At 33.1% G+C, this 19,189-nt stretch overlaps 3 protein-coding genes across 5 annotated transcripts; 2 read left to right on the forward strand and 1 right to left on the reverse strand.

Annotated features, from left to right (window-relative positions):
• The first annotated feature begins 982 nt into the window (after positions 1–982).
• LOC148764440 (uncharacterized) lies at positions 983–5,322 on the forward strand. 2 transcript variants are annotated; one of them, XM_088803890.1, is made up of 11 exons: positions 983–1,150; positions 1,401–1,472; positions 1,553–1,623; positions 2,463–2,541; positions 2,653–2,727; positions 2,845–2,955; positions 3,063–3,120; positions 3,223–3,274; positions 3,705–3,835; positions 3,912–4,035; positions 4,965–5,322. In XM_088803890.1, exons 1-11 carry the CDS (start codon positions 1,148–1,150, stop codon positions 5,041–5,043), a joined length of 855 nt encoding a protein of 284 aa, XP_088660016.1. In that variant the 5' UTR covers positions 983–1,147; the 3' UTR covers positions 5,044–5,322. The 2 variants fall into 2 exon arrangements, with proteins under 2 accessions (XP_088660016.1, XP_088660012.1); XM_088803886.1 differs by having other exon boundaries at positions 984–1,150; positions 2,845–2,959; positions 3,203–3,274.
• A 1,161-nt stretch (positions 5,323–6,483) lies between these two features.
• Positions 6,484–8,257, reverse strand: LOC18611357 (putative xyloglucan endotransglucosylase/hydrolase protein 6). Its single transcript, XM_007047577.3, has 4 exons — positions 8,008–8,257; positions 7,785–7,885; positions 7,469–7,665; positions 6,484–7,206 (listed from the first exon to the last, which is right to left on the reverse strand). The coding sequence occupies exons 1-4, from the start codon at positions 8,186–8,188 to the stop codon at positions 6,816–6,818; spliced, it is 870 nt and encodes a 289-aa protein (XP_007047639.2). The 5' UTR covers positions 8,189–8,257; the 3' UTR covers positions 6,484–6,815.
• A 6,529-nt stretch (positions 8,258–14,786) lies between these two features.
• LOC18611356 (uncharacterized) lies at positions 14,787–19,189 on the forward strand. 2 transcript variants are annotated; one of them, XM_088803893.1, is made up of 11 exons: positions 14,787–14,954; positions 15,205–15,276; positions 15,357–15,427; positions 16,267–16,345; positions 16,457–16,531; positions 16,649–16,759; positions 16,867–16,924; positions 17,027–17,078; positions 17,509–17,639; positions 17,716–17,839; positions 18,769–19,189. In XM_088803893.1, the coding sequence occupies exons 1-11, from the start codon at positions 14,952–14,954 to the stop codon at positions 18,845–18,847; spliced, it is 855 nt and encodes a 284-aa protein (XP_088660019.1). In that variant the 5' UTR covers positions 14,787–14,951; the 3' UTR covers positions 18,848–19,189. The 2 variants fall into 2 exon arrangements, with proteins under 2 accessions (XP_088660019.1, XP_007047637.3); XM_007047575.3 differs by having other exon boundaries at positions 14,789–14,954; positions 16,649–16,763; positions 17,007–17,078.

Below are 19,189 nucleotides of genomic sequence, written 5' to 3' on the forward strand. Positions count from 1 at the left end.
AAAATTTAGATATGGCCATAATTTTATAATATATTTGATATTTCAAATGCTAAATAATAATAATAATATATTTACACATGTATATAAGTAATGAAAATTTATTTTTTTGAAAAATTACAATTATATTATATTAGATAAACTAGCAATTTGTAATAACTAATAATAGTATATTAAAAATAAAAATAAATGAAAATTTTAAGAAAATAAAAATTAAATGAAATGACTAGTACTTGTTCATATATTGAAATCAAATGAATATTTTAGGTAATAATGAATTATCCTATTTCTAAAAAAATAAAAATAAAATTTATTTACTTAGTTATGAATGCATTAATTTATTATTTAATTAATTATGAGTATATTAATTTTTTTTACTTACTAATTTATTTAATAATGTATTACAAAGTTATTTATTTTATTTACTTACTATTTTACATATTTATGTAATCACATAGCTGTTTAATTATTTTACTTCATAGTTATTTATTTCCATATTAGTTGGACTCAAGTTAAAGTATTTCAAAATTCGTAAGAAACCTATTTGTTCCTTTTCCCTTTTTTTGTTGTTCTTTGAATAATATTCGGTTTGTGTGTATCAATATAGCATCAATATAAACAAAATAATTATTAAAAAGAAATAAATAAAATACAAATGATTTAAATGTAATACCAGCAATTTAAACTTTATTTTTTCATGTAAATGTATAATAAATTGAGTTTATACTTACTGCTATTTACTTTATTACAAATTTTGTTGAGCAGAAAATAAGAACTACTAAAATAATAAAAATAACCAACAATTAAATTAAATTTAAATTTACAATCGAGTATTTGGTTTATTAATTAATAAATAATCTCTAAAAATTCGAATCCCTCTATATCAATTATATATAAAAAAAAAAAGTTTAAATCTAAAATAAAAACGAAAAGAAAAAGAAAACAGCAAAACGCAGCGCTCTTAAGAAAATTATACTAATACCTTCCCGCTCAAACCAAGCAGAATCAAACGGTTGCGATGGAGGCAAAGCAGAAACGCCTGAAACCGCCGCTGGAAACACTGTTGAAGTCCTCGTCACCCTAACAGCACCTTAGCGAAACAACAACGCAGCTTTTCCCTTCTTTCTTATTCCCTAGAGAAAAGGGTCAAATGGTAATTTCATTATCTTTCACATTTTTGCATTTCCGGGTGTATTACTCTATCTTCACAATTTCGGACGATATGTTTGTCAAAATGTCTGAACGAATTTGGGGTCTTACCCTGTGGTATTTTTGTTTTATTAGTTAATAAACACAATGTAGAAATAAAATCATTGATGTCTTGATTGGTAATTAAAACTATTTTTTTTTTAAATTTTGCCAAAATTTGTGCTTCAAGTTTATGTGCTCTTTTTTGCTTACAGGAAGTTAATGAACAGGCTAGATGCAGAGAGTTGGCTAAGTCGTCCTCATTTTACCGCACAGTTTACTCAGAGGTCACTTAAAATTTTCTTTTTTTAACTTATTCTTATATGGGTTTTGTTTGAAATTCCTTGATGTTAATTTATTTAAACAGGTAGAAGAGGTTGGATGGGAGCATTTGGTGAGATTGGGCGGAGATCTAACTTTCCTTAGCTTTCGTGTTTTGTAAGGAACTTTTGATTGTAGCCACTATCAACTTAATATCATTTTCCTAAAGGAAGGAAACAGCTTTTGGTTGTTCTGGTTATTTTCTATGTGTAATGTCTGGCAATAATCATGTCAAATAAATAAGAGACAGACTAACCAGTGGGATTGATGTTAAACTTTGCAATTCGTTCTGTGATTTTCTTAGATTTAAGTAGATAATTAGTGCTTCAGAGTGCAATTGTTGGAAACAGTTTGAATTACATGTCGAAGGATGTAATTTACCTTGTGAGAGTAAGGGAGCCTAATTTGTATTTTCTGTTTACCTGAAATGAGGTGAGTGCTTTTTTTTTTTTTTCCCAATTTGAGATCAGGTGAGTGCTGAGTGATCATTGAGTATAGCTCTTGTAGGCAAGTGCTAGTTCAATTGCCAGGGTTGGTCAACAGGTTGTGGATGTCTTTAATCATTTTTACAGTATCAATTGCTAGCTGTTTTGCAGCCTGTCATTGTTATCAATGTTATAACCATGTATCTTTATATCTTTGATATATTTTGACACATCAGTCGCTATATCTGTATCTATATCTTTAATTTTTTTTGACACATCAGTTGCTATATCTTTAATATATTGAAGACTTGGATATATATTCTCAAAATTGATTAATAATTGATATTGGTGTTATAAAATCCTCGATACACCATATATCTCTATATACCTGTCAACATATTCCTATTGTTTGAACTTCAATATATTTGTCAGTATCAATATTGTAAACTTGGTCTTGGTCTCCTTTTGTGTTTCATGTTCATATCCTATTTATTACTAGTTGCTTATCCCTCTTGTACATTTTGGTGTTAGAGATAAGAAGGGAAGAGTGCATATCATGGAAATTCAGTTGGATAAAGCCTATCCTAGAGTTCCACCAATGGTTTCAGCGGTTTGTCTCCTATCTTTTTGGTGCTAATGCTTCCAATGAAGACCTTATATTTGCTCTGTTCTTTTTTTTTTGAGAAATAATATATTTATATTTACTTTACTCTGTCGTCAGGATGTACCCTATATCTTCAATTTAAAATGGTCAATGAACTCAAGATTGAAAAACTTGGTGCAACAATTTCAGGAGGTATTTGTTTTAACATTTCTGAATGCCACACAGTTCCATTTTGCTTCAAATCACCTTTTGGTGCTATGACTTATTTTAGTATTTGGTAGTACTTAGGAGTTTTCCTTCTGTATCCAGCATCTGGAGAAGCTTCAAGGATTCTGGTCTACTTTGGATGAGATTGACAGGTCTCTATGGGTTGTTGATTCAAAGCAGGCATCTCTTGCCATGTCTTGTCGTCAAATTCACGTAGGTGAGCCATTACTTGATCAAACATCATCTTACGTATATTACTTTGTTCTTGTCCCCTGTTATTATTAAACACCTTCACGCATGTTTAATTATTTGCTTCTCAGGAAATGATTGCCTCATCATGTTGTGCATTAATATCAATGACCCTAGATCATTACCAGAGTAAGAGTTCATATGAAATTACATTGAAAGCTGCTAGGAGTTTCTTTTTGTGTATCAGTAATGAATTTTTAAGTTGTGGTAGGTGTCGTTTTATGGGTTCAGGTACTATTGTGAACTCCTTGAGAAAGACATGGAAAAGAAATGGCAATAGATGGTATGCCCTTGCGTCTTATTCTGGATTTTAGCAAGTATTTTTAACTTTTGCACTTGTTAAGTGAAGGTATGGTTAGCAGAGGGGAAAAAATTACAGATATACTTGCTTAATTTTCTGCATGCAGTGTGTTAATTCCTTCTCTAGTGACGAAGTATGGCTCAATTAGATTCTTGAAGGCTTCCATTTAGTTTCATTTTCAGAGGATGGAAGCTATAAAATTGTGGTTTGATTGGGGATAAGTTTCACTCCATTTTAGTAATTTTTATTTCTTGTGTTTTAAGGAAAAAAGAGCTAGTCCTTCTCTCTTCTCTCTCTCTAAGGGGTTGTAATCGTAGAATGCTTGAACCTGTTATGTAGAAGTTATTTTTTGGTAAAAGTGTATTTTATGTGATATACTTATTATATTTATGTAGTCTGATTAATTGTGTAGGATGAGTAATAAACCCTTTACAGAGAATATTGAGTGTCTTCTGAAGACCCAACTGCCAAGGCCCCCTGACAAAGAGGAGAACAATCTTCTAGTTGAATGTGGAATCTGTTATGCTCAATATCTCCCCATTGGTAATGCTTTACATGCTTTAAATGTTTTTTTACTATTGTTTATAAACATGGCATTAACTTTGATATGTTCATGTAGGTGATGAGCTTGTACCTAAAAGTGGAAGTGGAACTGATTATACTTGTGAAAATAACAATTGCAGTAAGGCATTCCACAGCATGTGCTTAGTGGACTGGTTGCGTTCCATCACAACGACAAGGCAGTAAGTTGAGCTCTTAGTGTGCTTGTGTCCTTTAATCTAGTTCATGCCAGAGTATAACTTTAGTTCCTATGCACTGTGTTGTGATCAGTTGTAAATTGATTGCTTGTGGCATTTCCTGCTTCTGGCATGGGCTACCCGTCTGCTGAATGATCAATCGTACTAACAAATTGGGTCACTTGATCCTTGTTCATGTCCTTGTTTATGTCTTATTGATCTAGTACGCTTAGTTCCCTTGTGTAGGGGTGGGAACCACCATGACTGATCTCATTTTCTTCAGTTTCAATTAGGTTCTCTAGTGCAACTCTACTCAGAAGGGACCTACATGAAAGTTGAAGGGGCAATATAGATTAGATGTGTTGTGGATGTTTTCTGGGATTTGGATGCATCTGCCACGTTTTACCAAGCTTTTAAAGGCACAAATACATTATCCAAAATATTGTACAAAAAATTATTGGAGCTTTGTCACCCATTAGGTTGAATGGTGTTAAGGTTTTATAAGTCGATGACAGAGTATTTTTGCTTTTTATTTTTGTGATTTTACAAATGGCTCTTTCAGTTATATGATTCCAGGTACCGTCTTTCATACCTTATAAATCAGATTGGCTTTGAATATGCCTCATTGCTTGTGCATCCCCCACTTTTGATTGAGCTGATAAGCAGATCCATATAATGTTTTCCCCCTTCCAAACACTCAAACAAGTTCCCACGAAATTGTCCAAATTTATCTTAAAAGTTTGATGTGCGAAATTTTCTGCAATTACTTTATGAGAAAATATTAGTGGAAAGTGATCTTCCATGGTATTGAAAGGCTAAACTAGCACTAAGGGTCTTTGTCATCTCATCACATATCACGTTTACAATGTGGTTTCTCTTATTTTTCGTTGGCAACTTGGTTGCTTGATTTATGGTTGTGAATGCTTGTGTTGCAGGTCATTCAATGTTCTGTTTGGGAATTGTCCGTACTGTTCAGAGCCAGTTGCTGTCAAGACTAATACAACAAAGAATTAGAGACTTCATTATCCAAGTCGATTCATCCTGCCAACCTTAGAGAAGGTGTATGGAATTTCTTAACCCAAAGCAGCAAAACTTCTGATGTCATACACTATAAAATTGGAATGATTAAAGCTTCTCTTCTCCATGAATAAGTTATTGAAATTTCATTTCCATTTTGCTGAAATCATAAGCTTTAAACTAAGACTGTTACAGTATCCAATGTAGGGTTGTACCCACTTGTACTGTTGCATTTACGGTGACTTATGAACAACAACGACTTGTGGCTTTCCTTCATTATATTTTGTCCTGGCCTTATCTTAGGCCCTATTGACTTTGATTAAAACCTTGTTCATTTGATTGGTTGTCCATCCTAAAATGTAGATCTTTTGTTGCCAATTGATTCATTTCTTTGACGTTGTATGTCCTATTCCAACATTATGTTGCCAAAGCCAGATGAGCTTTTTAATTGAAACATTAAGCATTTTTTCCACATTTTTCCCACATATTGGCTGCCTGACACAACTCTCAGTCCGAACTAAAGCACCCTAGTCAAGTGTTCAACCGACTTATTCACACTGGGGATTCTTTTATGGGAATTGAGTGCTTTCAAGAACCGACTTCCATCTCTGCACTTGATCTGTTTGAAGGCGTGTTAAAATATGATTAAATGGAATAAAGTTGCAGAAGATATTGCAGCTGGCTGCTGCTTCACAGCGTGGTCCCTGCTCTCTAGTTTTAATGGCAGCCGATTGGGGCATATCGTGATTTATACCTGTTGGGGCCCTAGACTGTAAATACTAGTAAATACACCTAAAATGAAGATAGCTGGTTCTCCCAATGTTGTTCATTTATTGGAGGATGTTAGCAGCTCACATGAATTACAGCTCCTTGTTGATTGAATGACCAAACAGGATTGAATCCAAATCGTCCTCTTCTCTACCCCATTTTCGTTCTCTTCTTTACCCATGTATAAGCATTTAAAACTACCAAATTTAAGTGAGCATGCGATTTGCATATCTCGACCTAGACACATTTCATGCTCCAAAACTAAGCCAACGGCACTCAGTTTTCAATTTCGACCTCTCATAATATGGACGAGGTCGATGAACCGAAGACTAAACCTTCATCTGGGACCGTGAATGTGGTGCACATGCTTAATCAAGAGCCTGCTTTATGGAATTTCCGGGACCAAATGGATCAAACACTGGCCAAACATTCAAGAGCAAAACAATACATCGCAAAAGGGGGACCATTCACAAATCAATTAAAAGCAAATATTGAAGCACTATTGAATTTCCTGCCTGCAGTGTGTCATTTCCTTCCAATAAATCTATTTTGTTGTTTTGTGTCGCTGTGAAGAACCCATAAAATGGATCGACCATTTTCTTCTTTTTGAAGGCAGCCAAAGATTTTGGCCTTAGGCCTGAGAAATGAGAATTGGATGCTACAACAATGTAAGAAGATAAAAGTTTAAATTAATAAGCAATCGTTTTGGCGAAGGCATTTTTTTGGCACAAAATGCCATGCACCAAATACAGACAAATAGATGTCTACAATGAGAAATTGACTTTGCCCATTCCAGGAATCCCATCTTTCACTTCACAATAATATGCTCACAAGAGTAACTTATTCCCCTTTATAACCCAAATTTTTTGCATGGCTCTCTTCAGCACATATAGTATATATTGTACAGAGGGAGGCATGTACGTAAAGTATGACATGAAACGTATGTATATCAAATATTCTGGACAGTTGATATGGGATGGAACTTTGGGATAGGATTAATTTTAGATGCCTGCCATGCACTCCGGCGGGGTGACTGGGTAGCGGGACTTGTCGGTGCAGTAATCGTAGATCATGTGGTTCATGCGAACCCACCTGTATCTTCTAGCTTCCATGGCACTGAGGGCTTGATAAGCAGTGCCCTCCCACCAGTTCCTAGGGCTCGAGGCACAGTTCGCTGGCCCTGGCACAGGACAGCCTTCAATGTCAAAGTCCTTGTAGTAAGCTAAGAAAGGAGCTTTGCTCCAATCAATTTTCTCCAGGCCACCCCTTGTTGCCCAATCATCAGCTTCCCACAGTGTTGAATACACCCCCATAGGCTGGAACTTTGGGTAGGGGATATTTCTAGCTTCATTGTTCTTGTAAACTCTGATTGGCACGTCATCAACATAATACCTGTAAACATCAACCAAATTTTAACAACCCATTAATAAAAACCATGGGTCAATTTAGCACAGCTAAATACTCGTATCATTAATTAAAGTCACCCCAATTAATCATGCTTGACTTTATAGTGTCCAATAAAAAAGTTGATATAACTTTTACTGATATGATAGATATCTCTCTCTCTCTCTCTCTCTCTTTCTTTCCTCCTCTCATTGCATTACCATACAAGTGTCGGCTATGTTTCTTATTTCTATAGCTATACTGAACTTACACAATATGATGATGGTTCCACATAATTGTGTAAGTATGGAAATCTGCAGCAGGATCAAACCAAAGGTTAACCCTTTGTTCCCTGTCACCCTTTCCATGAGCATATATATTGGTCTGGACAGTATAAGGCTGCCCGCTACGATTTCCCAGGAACTCGAAATCTAGCTCATCTCTTACATTATCTGTATCAGAATTCATCTGCAATCCAAATTAAAAGGAAAACCTATTAAGAAGCTGGAAACTTAGTACTGTTAGAGAACTGATTCCGATATTTGAAAATAGAGAGTTAAGTATTGAAGATTATATAGCATATATACATAAAAGGCGGTGACTGTTCCGGCGGAGTCACCAGGGATGAGCTTGATCTTCATGCTAACACGTCCGAACAAATACTGTCTTTTGGAAGCAAATCCACAGCCTGAAAAAAAAAAAAAGAACAACAAAAATTATAAGGGTAAAACATCATGATTATCCAATTTTAAGTTTTATATACATAAAATTTTTACTTAAAATAATAAGTGACCCCACGAAAAGTGTAACCTGAGTTTTGGTCTAGAAGAAGTTGGATGGCCCTCCCTCCATCGATTTGCCTAATGTGGGAATCAGACCAAGTGATTCGAAAATCTTCAAGAAAAGTGGCTGGTCGGCCCGACACAGAGAGTGAAATTGCAAGAATGCTAGAGAAAAGCAAAAGAGAAGCATTCCTCAAAGCCATAGTCATATGTTGAGAAAAAAAGAAAAGAAAGATGAGAGAGAATTATTATTACGTTTTGGTTTGGAGATGATAAGGGAGTCTAGTGTATATATAGGTGGGAGATTAAAAGAGAGAGGTCTGATGTGGACTGCTGCATTCAAATGGAAAGAGCCATCACAGCTTAGCTTTCCATCCAGCTAATGGCAAGCCGTCATTTGGCCCTACCCAACAGTTTTTATCTTGCTTCAGGAACCTGATCTTCATCCTAACTTATGCTTCTAGCTCTATAATTTTTCATGCATCTCAATCCTTTTTGTTTTCATTCCAAACCAAATTAAGTTATTTCCACATTATTAGCTTTCTTCCTCGTGAGAAGTCATGATCAATATACGCAAAATCATGAAAATGTAGTGTTACTATATTCTATTCTTCTAACAATTTTTAAACGCAAAGTTAAAAGTGCCTAACATCCTGACTCATTCGATATTATTGCCATATAACATCATCTTTCGTATAGTTTTAAGGTATAGAAAAAGAAAAGGTGATTACTCATCGATTAGATTATTTATGTTTCCATGTAATTGAGAAGTATAAGCCTTTCATGGAGTCATGATATTTCCATCCATGGAACTGATTCGGCTTGAACCTAACAAAGTCCAGACAAGCACTTTCGCCACCAAGCTCTGCCTAAAAATTTTGGTCAACTCGCCTCTCGGACTTAATGCTGTAGCCATTCTCATCCAATCATCCTTCTCTGATATATCTGTAGACAGCCGAGAGATTGCGATTGATATGGAGCGGCCGGTTGTCGGGATCCGCACGGTTCAGGCCCCACCACCAATTCTGGGGTCTCATCTTATAGTCTGGGCAGGGCCTGGACTTGTTTTTGCTCTTAATTGTTAGCTCCTAAAGCATGCGTTGGAGATGCAACTGATTGAAATAATCTTTTGGCATTGGAATTTCATAACAAACTTTAATATCGGACACGTGGCCGATTGAGTACCAATCAATTACTATTACAAATAATCTTCACTCCTTGTAAATGTAGAAATATAGTACTGTAGTTCTTCGAACATAGACAAAGAAATGTTTTACATCAGACCGAGGGGAACCTGACCGACTGCGGCCAATTTAAACTTGAAAACAGACAGTGAAAGACTTGAGAAAACTGAAGACCACAAGACAGAGATCATTCTTTCTCTCCTTGCATTATTGAAATCGAACAATCCTGGGACTCACCAAACGTTGGCTGCCACGTGGTGGTGACCTCAACCCATCCTTCTTTTGTTGATTTCAGAGCCCAAAGTGCAGACCTTAGCTTCCACGTGGAGGGTTATGATTGGAAAAAGGCCTTGGAATGATGACCGTGGTCTGTACAGAGTGGAGACCTCTATCGACGTGCACGTCGGAAAGGTGAGAAAGCTTAGCCAACAATCACATGACTTAAACGAGATTAGCGTATTTAGTTAATGTTTAATTAAAGCGATTGATGAATTTTGTTAATTAAGTAATAAAAATAACAGTGGTGACTGGTGAAGTTCCTTCTTCTTTAAATGATTATATATGAAAAATTTATAAGAATAATAAAGGAAGTAATTTCCTTATCCAAAGAAAAAAAGAGAGGAGAAAAGAAATTAGTTAGTATGTTTTTATTATTTTTAGTGTATAAGAAATCAGTTGGTGGGGGATATTTTGGGCCATATATGACGGCAAAGCAAGATTTCCTGCAACAACATGTGAAAATCTTGGTTTTATTTAATGTTATTTTATTCTTTTCTAGCATGCTGGAGAATCTTTGTTTAGTAGTTATCTCTTATCCGTTCGTGTTGTCTGCAGATTTCCTTTTACTTTTCTTTTTCCATTTTTCGATTTTTATCTCTCCACATAAAATTAAAATGGAATAATAAGAAAATAAAAATCTTCTGATTTTTTTCTCTTTCTATTTACAATCAAATAAGATAGATAAATAAATGAAGTCTGCCAATTTCATAATCAGGATTAGGAAGATAATAAATGTGGACTGCCTTTGGTATTGAAATTTTGTCCGTCATAGCATTCATATCTGCCAATAATTTTCAACTGGGGCTACCACACAATTACCCATTTGTGCCTTCAATTTTTTTAAATATTTTAAAATCACAATATGACTTTTTTAACTTTAAACAATTCATCAATTGGATAAATAGAATATTTAAACTCAAGTTTTCTTTTTGGCTATTTAAACTATTATCAACTAAATTAGCAAATTTGAAGCTAGCGTAAAGATTTCAAGTCTGAGTACTCTAGTGCTATATGTTTTGAATACATTTGCGCATAAGTACATCTTAAACTTTTTGTTGAAATAATTGAGTAATAAATTTCCTCAAAATGAGTAGTTAAAAATGTTTGTGCTTGCAGATAAAATTAAAAACAAAATTGTCTCTGAATTTGCAAGTAAAGAAAGAGAAAGAGAAGTGGGGAGAACACATGTACTTATTGTACACATATATCTTTATGAGAAAATTAACTTAATTTTAAGATCTGTTGCACCTGTTACACGGTTTTATGGTTAAAATAATTACTGTTTGTGCAATAAATTTGGCCTCCTTTTGCTTCATTAAATTAAAAAGAAAATGGATATGGTGATAGAATTAATTTTCTGGCTGTACATCACTGATTAAAACTTAAAAGATGAACTAGTTCTTTGAAATGAGGTTTCTAATTAAAGCTAGGCAGCTTCCTTGTTTGTAATTAAAAAAAAAAACGCATTTTGTTGTCCTACTATGTTATGGGCCAAAACTTTAACCTAATTTTGTATGATTTTAAACTTTAAAAATAGAGTTTATAAATTACGAATCCACATTTTTAACTTAAAAAAATTAATAGGTGGTGAAAAATCCATATTATATATATAATACTCACTTTATCTTTTATTGATGTGAAATTCGTAACAATTACATCTGCCTTTTATTACTTCTAAGTAATACCATGTTTCTTAAAATAGCCTACCCTCTTAATGTTGATGGGAGTTTTCATTCGGTTTAAGTACGATAACAAATTCAATTTGACATTTATGTAATTTTACCGTCAATTAATATATAAATATGCTTTAAAAAATAACTCAACCTCTCTAAAGTTAAAAACCAAGCTAGGTATGGTTTGAAAATCAAGGGAATTGATATTCGATTATTTTTTCTCTTGTATAAAGAGGGTTTTTTTTTATTAATAAAGTTATGTAAAAGGTTATAAATTTGTAAATCATAAGCCTAATTAAACCTTCAAGAAATGCCTCATGAAGTAAAATAAGATGAAAAAAATATACAGGAATATATAGACAATAACTATATGATGCATAAAAATATCATATAGTTCCTCCACACAACAATGCCATCATCTTTTCTTGGTCAAACTAACAAGTAAGGTCAGTCTTATTAATGGCAAATCGAAATAATGCAGCTTAGCTTTCTCCAGTTCTGCTCCAATAATTCAATGGATCTGCATATATATAACTATCACTTGATTATGCAAACACTGGCTCAATTATTTTGAAATTAAGACCTTCGATGGACAGAAGGTTTAATGTATTTGTTTCTTGCCGGTAATTGAGCATGCTGGATTTGACAAAGCAACAACAATAAGAGGAATCTTGCAGATTATGGCAATTAAGGTTCTCCTCTTTCCTTTTCGTTATCACAATTTGGACCTTTCTGATAATGATAACACAAAAAAAAAGTTTGTCATAATTAAGAGATTCAAGTAAAAAGTAGCTAGTTGGAAATGCCGTTGACCTTCATTCTAATTTAATTATTATTGGCATATAAATTATTTTTCAATCTTTTCCATCCTTATGGGATTTAGTACTAGTTGATAACCACAATCATAAGTTAATCATTTTTTATCAAAAAAATAATTATATATATAATTTCATATTATATAAAATAAAATAGTTATTTCTGAGTTTATAAACATTACCTTTTTTCGATCTCTATGTACTTTGAAATCTTTATATTAAAGATCTTAAATTTTAATTATCGAAATATCTTGAAGATGGCACATCAAAATCTTGTTAGTATACTTGCGGGTAATAAACATTAATAGCAATCAAATTTAACAAATTAGCTAGTGAATTTGAACTGAGAATGGTTCCTTTTGCCCTGATCTGATCATTTTTCTTATGTAGAAATAGTTTGACAAGGTCTTGTTTGTCTATCTCTAACGTACTGTAGTTTTCATATAAAGGATGCCAACATTAATATTTAAGAAGATACAGATAAAATTGGTTACGGTGGTCCAGACACTAGAACAATTGCACGAGTGGATGGCATTATACAAATCTACGTGTATTGATAAAATTCGAACAGGTATTTTAATTTTTTAAAAGACAATTTGAAGAGGTATTATGTCAACATCGGCCAGGTACGCTACATTTTTGAATGGTGGTGATGCATGGTTGTATGAACTATGAATTTTATGGATCTAAACTTAAAATATAATAATACTTCTACATATAGAACTATTGGCTGTCTCGTTGATGAAATCTTTTAGCATAATTTAATGGGTTTTTTCATGAGTAAATACTAATTATTTATAAGAGTAATGTTCTTTTATCTAATTTTTGATTGTCCGATTTCTCTTAAATAGTACGAGTATAATAAATAATAACTTTAAAAGCATTTATTTTTTTAAAAAAATCGGATTATCAAAAACCATAATTTGTGGGCTATGCTGGGGAAGCGCGAGGAGACTGGCATTATCCAACAAGAAGATAATGGAAGAACCTCATGGCTTCTGCAATACTATGATCTGTAGTTTGATGTGAATGCTTGCTTGCCTTATTGCATTGGCCAATGTCTTTCTCCCTTTGTGTTAGTTTCCCTTTAAACGTCGACAAGAGAATGGGCACCCACATGCTAATGGATAAGAAAAAATAGCCACCATTTATTTTGAAGGAATTGAAGGATAAAATGTTTGCATGCAAGAGAGCAAAGAGACAGAAAGAGAGAGAGAGAGAGTTGCTGTTGCTTGTTGGCTGTTGGTGACTTGGTGTATTGTGTTGGGGCGTTTCTGATGGTCTCTTCACGCGTCTCATTCTGTGCCGTGTCAGGTTTTTCCTATCTCATCAAGCTGACCAGTCGCCGAACGAGGACAAAATTTATTATTACTGGATTGCGTTTTAGTTTATACTAGTATTTTAATTTGTGATTATAATTATTTGCCTATAAGTGATTTCTTTATAATTCATAAAATTTCTAAATTTTGAATTTCACTCCTAATTGATTGATTCAATTTGAATAAATAAAATGCATTAAAATGTTTTTTAATTTACTTTATATATAAGGTTTGGATGCACGGGCATTTGAGATTTTGATTGGCATCTATATTATTTATAATTAAATTTACGAGTTTAAATTTTTTTAAAATATAAAAACTTGGATTCAAATAAAGTTTTAAGTATTTATTTTTAATTTCTAGATATGTTTGAATGAATTTCGAGTAAAGTTTCATTGAATACAATGATGAAATTGACCGTGATGAGATAGAAAATAGTGATAGCAGTTGAGATTGAGACTTATAACAATAAAGTAAAGAGCCGTGATAAAAAGATTGAAACCAGCAACGGAACAAATGATGTCGATCAAAATAGTGGTGGCTCAGGGTGAGAATAAAATTTAGATATGGCCATAATTTTATAATATATTTGATATTTCAAATGCTAAATAATAATAATAATATATTTACACATGTATATAAGTAATGAAAATTTATTTTTTTGAAAAATTACAATTATATTATATTAGATAAACTAGCAATTTGTAATAACTAATAATAGTATATTAAAAATAAAAATAAATGAAAATTTTAAGAAAATAAAAATTAAATGAAATGACTAGTACTTGTTCATATATTGAAATCAAATGAATATTTTAGGTAATAATGAATTATCCTATTTCTAAAAAAATAAAAATAAAATTTATTTACTTAGTTATGAATGCATTAATTTATTATTTAATTAATTATGAGTATATTAATTTTTTTTACTTACTAATTTATTTAATAATGTATTACAAAGTTATTTATTTTATTTACTTACTATTTTACATATTTATGTAATCACATAGCTGTTTAATTATTTTACTTCATAGTTATTTATTTCCATATTAGTTGGACTCAAGTTAAAGTATTTCAAAATTCGTAAGAAACCTATTTGTTCCTTTTCCCTTTTTTTGTTGTTCTTTGAATAATATTCGGTTTGTGTGTATCAATATAGCATCAATATAAACAAAATAATTATTAAAAAGAAATAAATAAAATACAAATGATTTAAATGTAATACCAGCAATTTAAACTTTATTTTTTCATGTAAATGTATAATAAATTGAGTTTATACTTACTGCTATTTACTTTATTACAAATTTTGTTGAGCAGAAAATAAGAACTACTAAAATAATAAAAATAACCAACAATTAAATTAAATTTAAATTTACAATCGAGTATTTGGTTTATTAATTAATAAATAATCTCTAAAAATTCGAATCCCTCTATATCAATTATATATAAAAAAAAAAAGTTTAAATCTAAAATAAAAACGAAAAGAAAAAGAAAACAGCAAAACGCAGCGCTCTTAAGAAAATTATACTAATACCTTCCCGCTCAAACCAAGCAGAATCAAACGGTTGCGATGGAGGCAAAGCAGAAACGCCTGAAACCGCCGCTGGAAACACTGTTGAAGTCCTCGTCACCCTAACAGCACCTTAGCGAAACAACAACGCAGCTTTTCCCTTCTTTCTTATTCCCTAGAGAAAAGGGTCAAATGGTAATTTCATTATCTTTCACATTTTTGCATTTCCGGGTGTATTACTCTATCTTCACAATTTCGGACGATATGTTTGTCAAAATGTCTGAACGAATTTGGGGTCTTACCCTGTGGTATTTTTGTTTTATTAGTTAATAAACACAATGTAGAAATAAAATCATTGATGTCTTGATTGGTAATTAAAACTATTTTTTTTTTAAATTTTGCCAAAATTTGTGCTTCAAGTTTATGTGCTCTTTTTTGCTTACAGGAAGTTAATGAACAGGCTAGATGCAGAGAGTTGGCTAAGTCGTCCTCATTTTACCGCACAGTTTACTCAGAGGTCACTTAAAATTTTCTTTTTTTAACTTATTCTTATATGGGTTTTGTTTGAAATTCCTTGATGTTAATTTATTTAAACAGGTAGAAGAGGTTGGATGGGAGCATTTGGTGAGATTGGGCGGAGATCTAACTTTCCTTAGCTTTCGTGTTTTGTAAGGAACTTTTGATTGTAGCCACTATCAACTTAATATCATTTTCCTAAAGGAAGGAAACAGCTTTTGGTTGTTCTGGTTATTTTCTATGTGTAATGTCTGGCAATAATCATGTCAAATAAATAAGAGACAGACTAACCAGTGGGATTGATGTTAAACTTTGCAATTCGTTCTGTGATTTTCTTAGATTTAAGTAGATAATTAGTGCTTCAGAGTGCAATTGTTGGAAACAGTTTGAATTACATGTCGAAGGATGTAATTTACCTTGTGAGAGTAAGGGAGCCTAATTTGTATTTTCTGTTTACCTGAAATGAGGTGAGTGCTTTTTTTTTTTTTTCCCAATTTGAGATCAGGTGAGTGCTGAGTGATCATTGAGTATAGCTCTTGTAGGCAAGTGCTAGTTCAATTGCCAGGGTTGGTCAACAGGTTGTGGATGTCTTTAATCATTTTTACAGTATCAATTGCTAGCTGTTTTGCAGCCTGTCATTGTTATCAATGTTATAACCATGTATCTTTATATCTTTGATATATTTTGACACATCAGTCGCTATATCTGTATCTATATCTTTAATTTTTTTTGACACATCAGTTGCTATATCTTTAATATATTGAAGACTTGGATATATATTCTCAAAATTGATTAATAATTGATATTGGTGTTATAAAATCCTCGATACACCATATATCTCTATATACCTGTCAACATATTCCTATTGTTTGAACTTCAATATATTTGTCAGTATCAATATTGTAAACTTGGTCTTGGTCTCCTTTTGTGTTTCATGTTCATATCCTATTTATTACTAGTTGCTTATCCCTCTTGTACATTTTGGTGTTAGAGATAAGAAGGGAAGAGTGCATATCATGGAAATTCAGTTGGATAAAGCCTATCCTAGAGTTCCACCAATGGTTTCAGCGGTTTGTCTCCTATCTTTTTGGTGCTAATGCTTCCAATGAAGACCTTATATTTGCTCTGTTCTTTTTTTTTTGAGAAATAATATATTTATATTTACTTTACTCTGTCGTCAGGATGTACCCTATATCTTCAATTTAAAATGGTCAATGAACTCAAGATTGAAAAACTTGGTGCAACAATTTCAGGAGGTATTTGTTTTAACATTTCTGAATGCCACACAGTTCCATTTTGCTTCAAATCACCTTTTGGTGCTATGACTTATTTTAGTATTTGGTAGTACTTAGGAGTTTTCCTTCTGTATCCAGCATCTGGAGAAGCTTCAAGGATTCTGGTCTACTTTGGATGAGATTGACAGGTCTCTATGGGTTGTTGATTCAAAGCAGGCATCTCTTGCCATGTCTTGTCGTCAAATTCACGTAGGTGAGCCATTACTTGATCAAACATCATCTTACGTATATTACTTTGTTCTTGTCCCCTGTTATTATTAAACACCTTCACGCATGTTTAATTATTTGCTTCTCAGGAAATGATTGCCTCATCATGTTGTGCATTAATATCAATGACCCTAGATCATTACCAGAGTAAGAGTTCATATGAAATTACATTGAAAGCTGCTAGGAGTTTCTTTTTGTGTATCAGTAATGAATTTTTAAGTTGTGGTAGGTGTCGTTTTATGGGTTCAGGTACTATTGTGAACTCCTTGAGAAAGACATGGAAAAGAAATGGCAATAGATGGTATGCCCTTGCGTCTTATTCTGGATTTTAGCAAGTATTTTTAACTTTTGCACTTGTTAAGTGAAGGTATGGTTAGCAGAGGGGAAAAAATTACAGATATACTTGCTTAATTTTCTGCATGCAGTGTGTTAATTCCTTCTCTAGTGACGAAGTATGGCTCAATTAGATTCTTGAAGGCTTCCATTTAGTTTCATTTTCAGAGGATGGAAGCTATAAAATTGTGGTTTGATTGGGGATAAGTTTCACTCCATTTTAGTAATTTTTATTTCTTGTGTTTTAAGGAAAAAAGAGCTAGTCCTTCTCTCTTCTCTCTCTCTAAGGGGTTGTAATCGTAGAATGCTTGAACCTGTTATGTAGAAGTTATTTTTTGGTAAAAGTGTATTTTATGTGATATACTTATTATATTTATGTAGTCTGATTAATTGTGTAGGATGAGTAATAAACCCTTTACAGAGAATATTGAGTGTCTTCTGAAGACCCAACTGCCAAGGCCCCCTGACAAAGAGGAGAACAATCTTCTAGTTGAATGTGGAATCTGTTATGCTCAATATCTCCCCATTGGTAATGCTTTACATGCTTTAAATGTTTTTTTACTATTGTTTATAAACATGGCATTAACTTTGATATGTTCATGTAGGTGATGAGCTTGTACCTAAAAGTGGAAGTGGAACTGATTATACTTGTGAAAATAACAATTGCAGTAAGGCATTCCACAGCATGTGCTTAGTGGACTGGTTGCGTTCCATCACAACGACAAGGCAGTAAGTTGAGCTCTTAGTGTGCTTGTGTCCTTTAATCTAGTTCATGCCAGAGTATAACTTTAGTTCCTATGCACTGTGTTGTGATCAGTTGTAAATTGATTGCTTGTGGCATTTCCTGCTTCTGGCATGGGCTACCCGTCTGCTGAATGATCAATCGTACTAACAAATTGGGTCACTTGATCCTTGTTCATGTCCTTGTTTATGTCTTATTGATCTAGTACGCTTAGTTCCCTTGTGTAGGGGTGGGAACCACCATGACTGATCTCATTTTCTTCAGTTTCAATTAGGTTCTCTAGTGCAACTCTACTCAGAAGGGACCTACATGAAAGTTGAAGGGGCAATATAGATTAGATGTGTTGTGGATGTTTTCTGGGATTTGGATGCATCTGCCACGTTTTACCAAGCTTTTAAAGGCACAAATACATTATCCAAAATATTGTACAAAAAATTATTGGAGCTTTGTCACCCATTAGGTTGAATGGTGTTAAGGTTTTATAAGTCGATGACAGAGTATTTTTGCTTTTTATTTTTGTGATTTTACAAATGGCTCTTTCAGTTATATGATTCCAGGTACCGTCTTTCATACCTTATAAATCAGATTGGCTTTGAATATGCCTCATTGCTTGTGCATCCCCCACTTTTGATTGAGCTGATAAGCAGATCCATATAATGTTTTCCCCCTTCCAAACACTCAAACAAGTTCCCACGAAATTGTCCAAATTTATCTTAAAAGTTTGATGTGCGAAATTTTCTGCAATTACTTTATGAGAAAATATTAGTGGAAAGTGATCTTCCATGGTATTGAAAGGCTAAACTAGCACTAAGGGTCTTTGTCATCTCATCACATATCACGTTTACAATGTGGTTTCTCTTATTTTTCGTTGGCAACTTGGTTGCTTGATTTATGGTTGTGAATGCTTGTGTTGCAGGTCATTCAATGTTCTGTTTGGGAATTGTCCGTACTGTTCAGAGCCAGTTGCTGTCAAGACTAATACAACAAAGAATTAGAGACTTCATTATCCAAGTCGATTCATCCTGCCAACCTTAGAGAAGGTGTATGGAATTTCTTAACCCAAAGCAGCAAAACTTCTGATGTCATACACTATAAAATTGGAATGATTAAAGCTTCTCTTCTCCATGAATAAGTTATTGAAATTTCATTTCCATTTTGCTGAAATCATAAGCTTTAAACTAAGACTGTTACAGTATCCAATGTAGGGTTGTACCCACTTGTACTGTTGCATTTACGGTGACTTATGAACAACAACGACTTGTGGCTTTCCTTCATTATATTTTGTCCTGGCCTTATCTTAGGCCCTATTGACTTTGATTAAAACCTTGTTCATTTGA

Source organism: Theobroma cacao, chromosome 1, assembly GCF_053813885.1.
Source record: "Theobroma cacao isolate CCN51 chromosome 1, ASM5381388v1, whole genome shotgun sequence".
NCBI lineage: Eukaryota > Viridiplantae > Streptophyta > Magnoliopsida > Malvales > Malvaceae > Theobroma > Theobroma cacao.

Bases quoted from the DNA above. Each gene is read 5' to 3' on its own strand.
- LOC18611356 (XM_007047575.3), top strand. The intron at 16,764-16,866 runs GTGAGCCATTAC...TTTGCTTCTCAG, and splicing joins TTGTCGTCAAATTCACGTAG to GAAATGATTGCCTCATCATG. The intron at 17,079-17,508 runs GTATGCCCTTGC...TTAATTGTGTAG, and splicing joins AAAAGAAATGGCAATAGATG to GATGAGTAATAAACCCTTTA.
- LOC18611357 (XM_007047577.3), bottom strand. From the start codon at position 8,188: ATGACTATGGCTTTGAGGAATGCTTCTCTTTTGCTTTTCTCTAGCATT. The intron at 7,666-7,784 runs GTATATATGCTA...TTTGGATTGCAG, and splicing joins GAACAGTCACCGCCTTTTAT to ATGAATTCTGATACAGATAA. The intron at 7,207-7,468 runs GTAAGTTCAGTA...TGATGTTTACAG, and splicing joins TGGAACCATCATCATATTGT to GTATTATGTTGATGACGTGC.
- LOC148764440 (XM_088803886.1), top strand. The intron at 2,542-2,652 runs GTTTGTCTCCTA...CTCTGTCGTCAG, and splicing joins TTCCACCAATGGTTTCAGCG to GATGTACCCTATATCTTCAA. The intron at 4,036-4,964 runs GTAAGTTGAGCT...CTTGTGTTGCAG, and splicing joins TCCATCACAACGACAAGGCA to GTCATTCAATGTTCTGTTTG.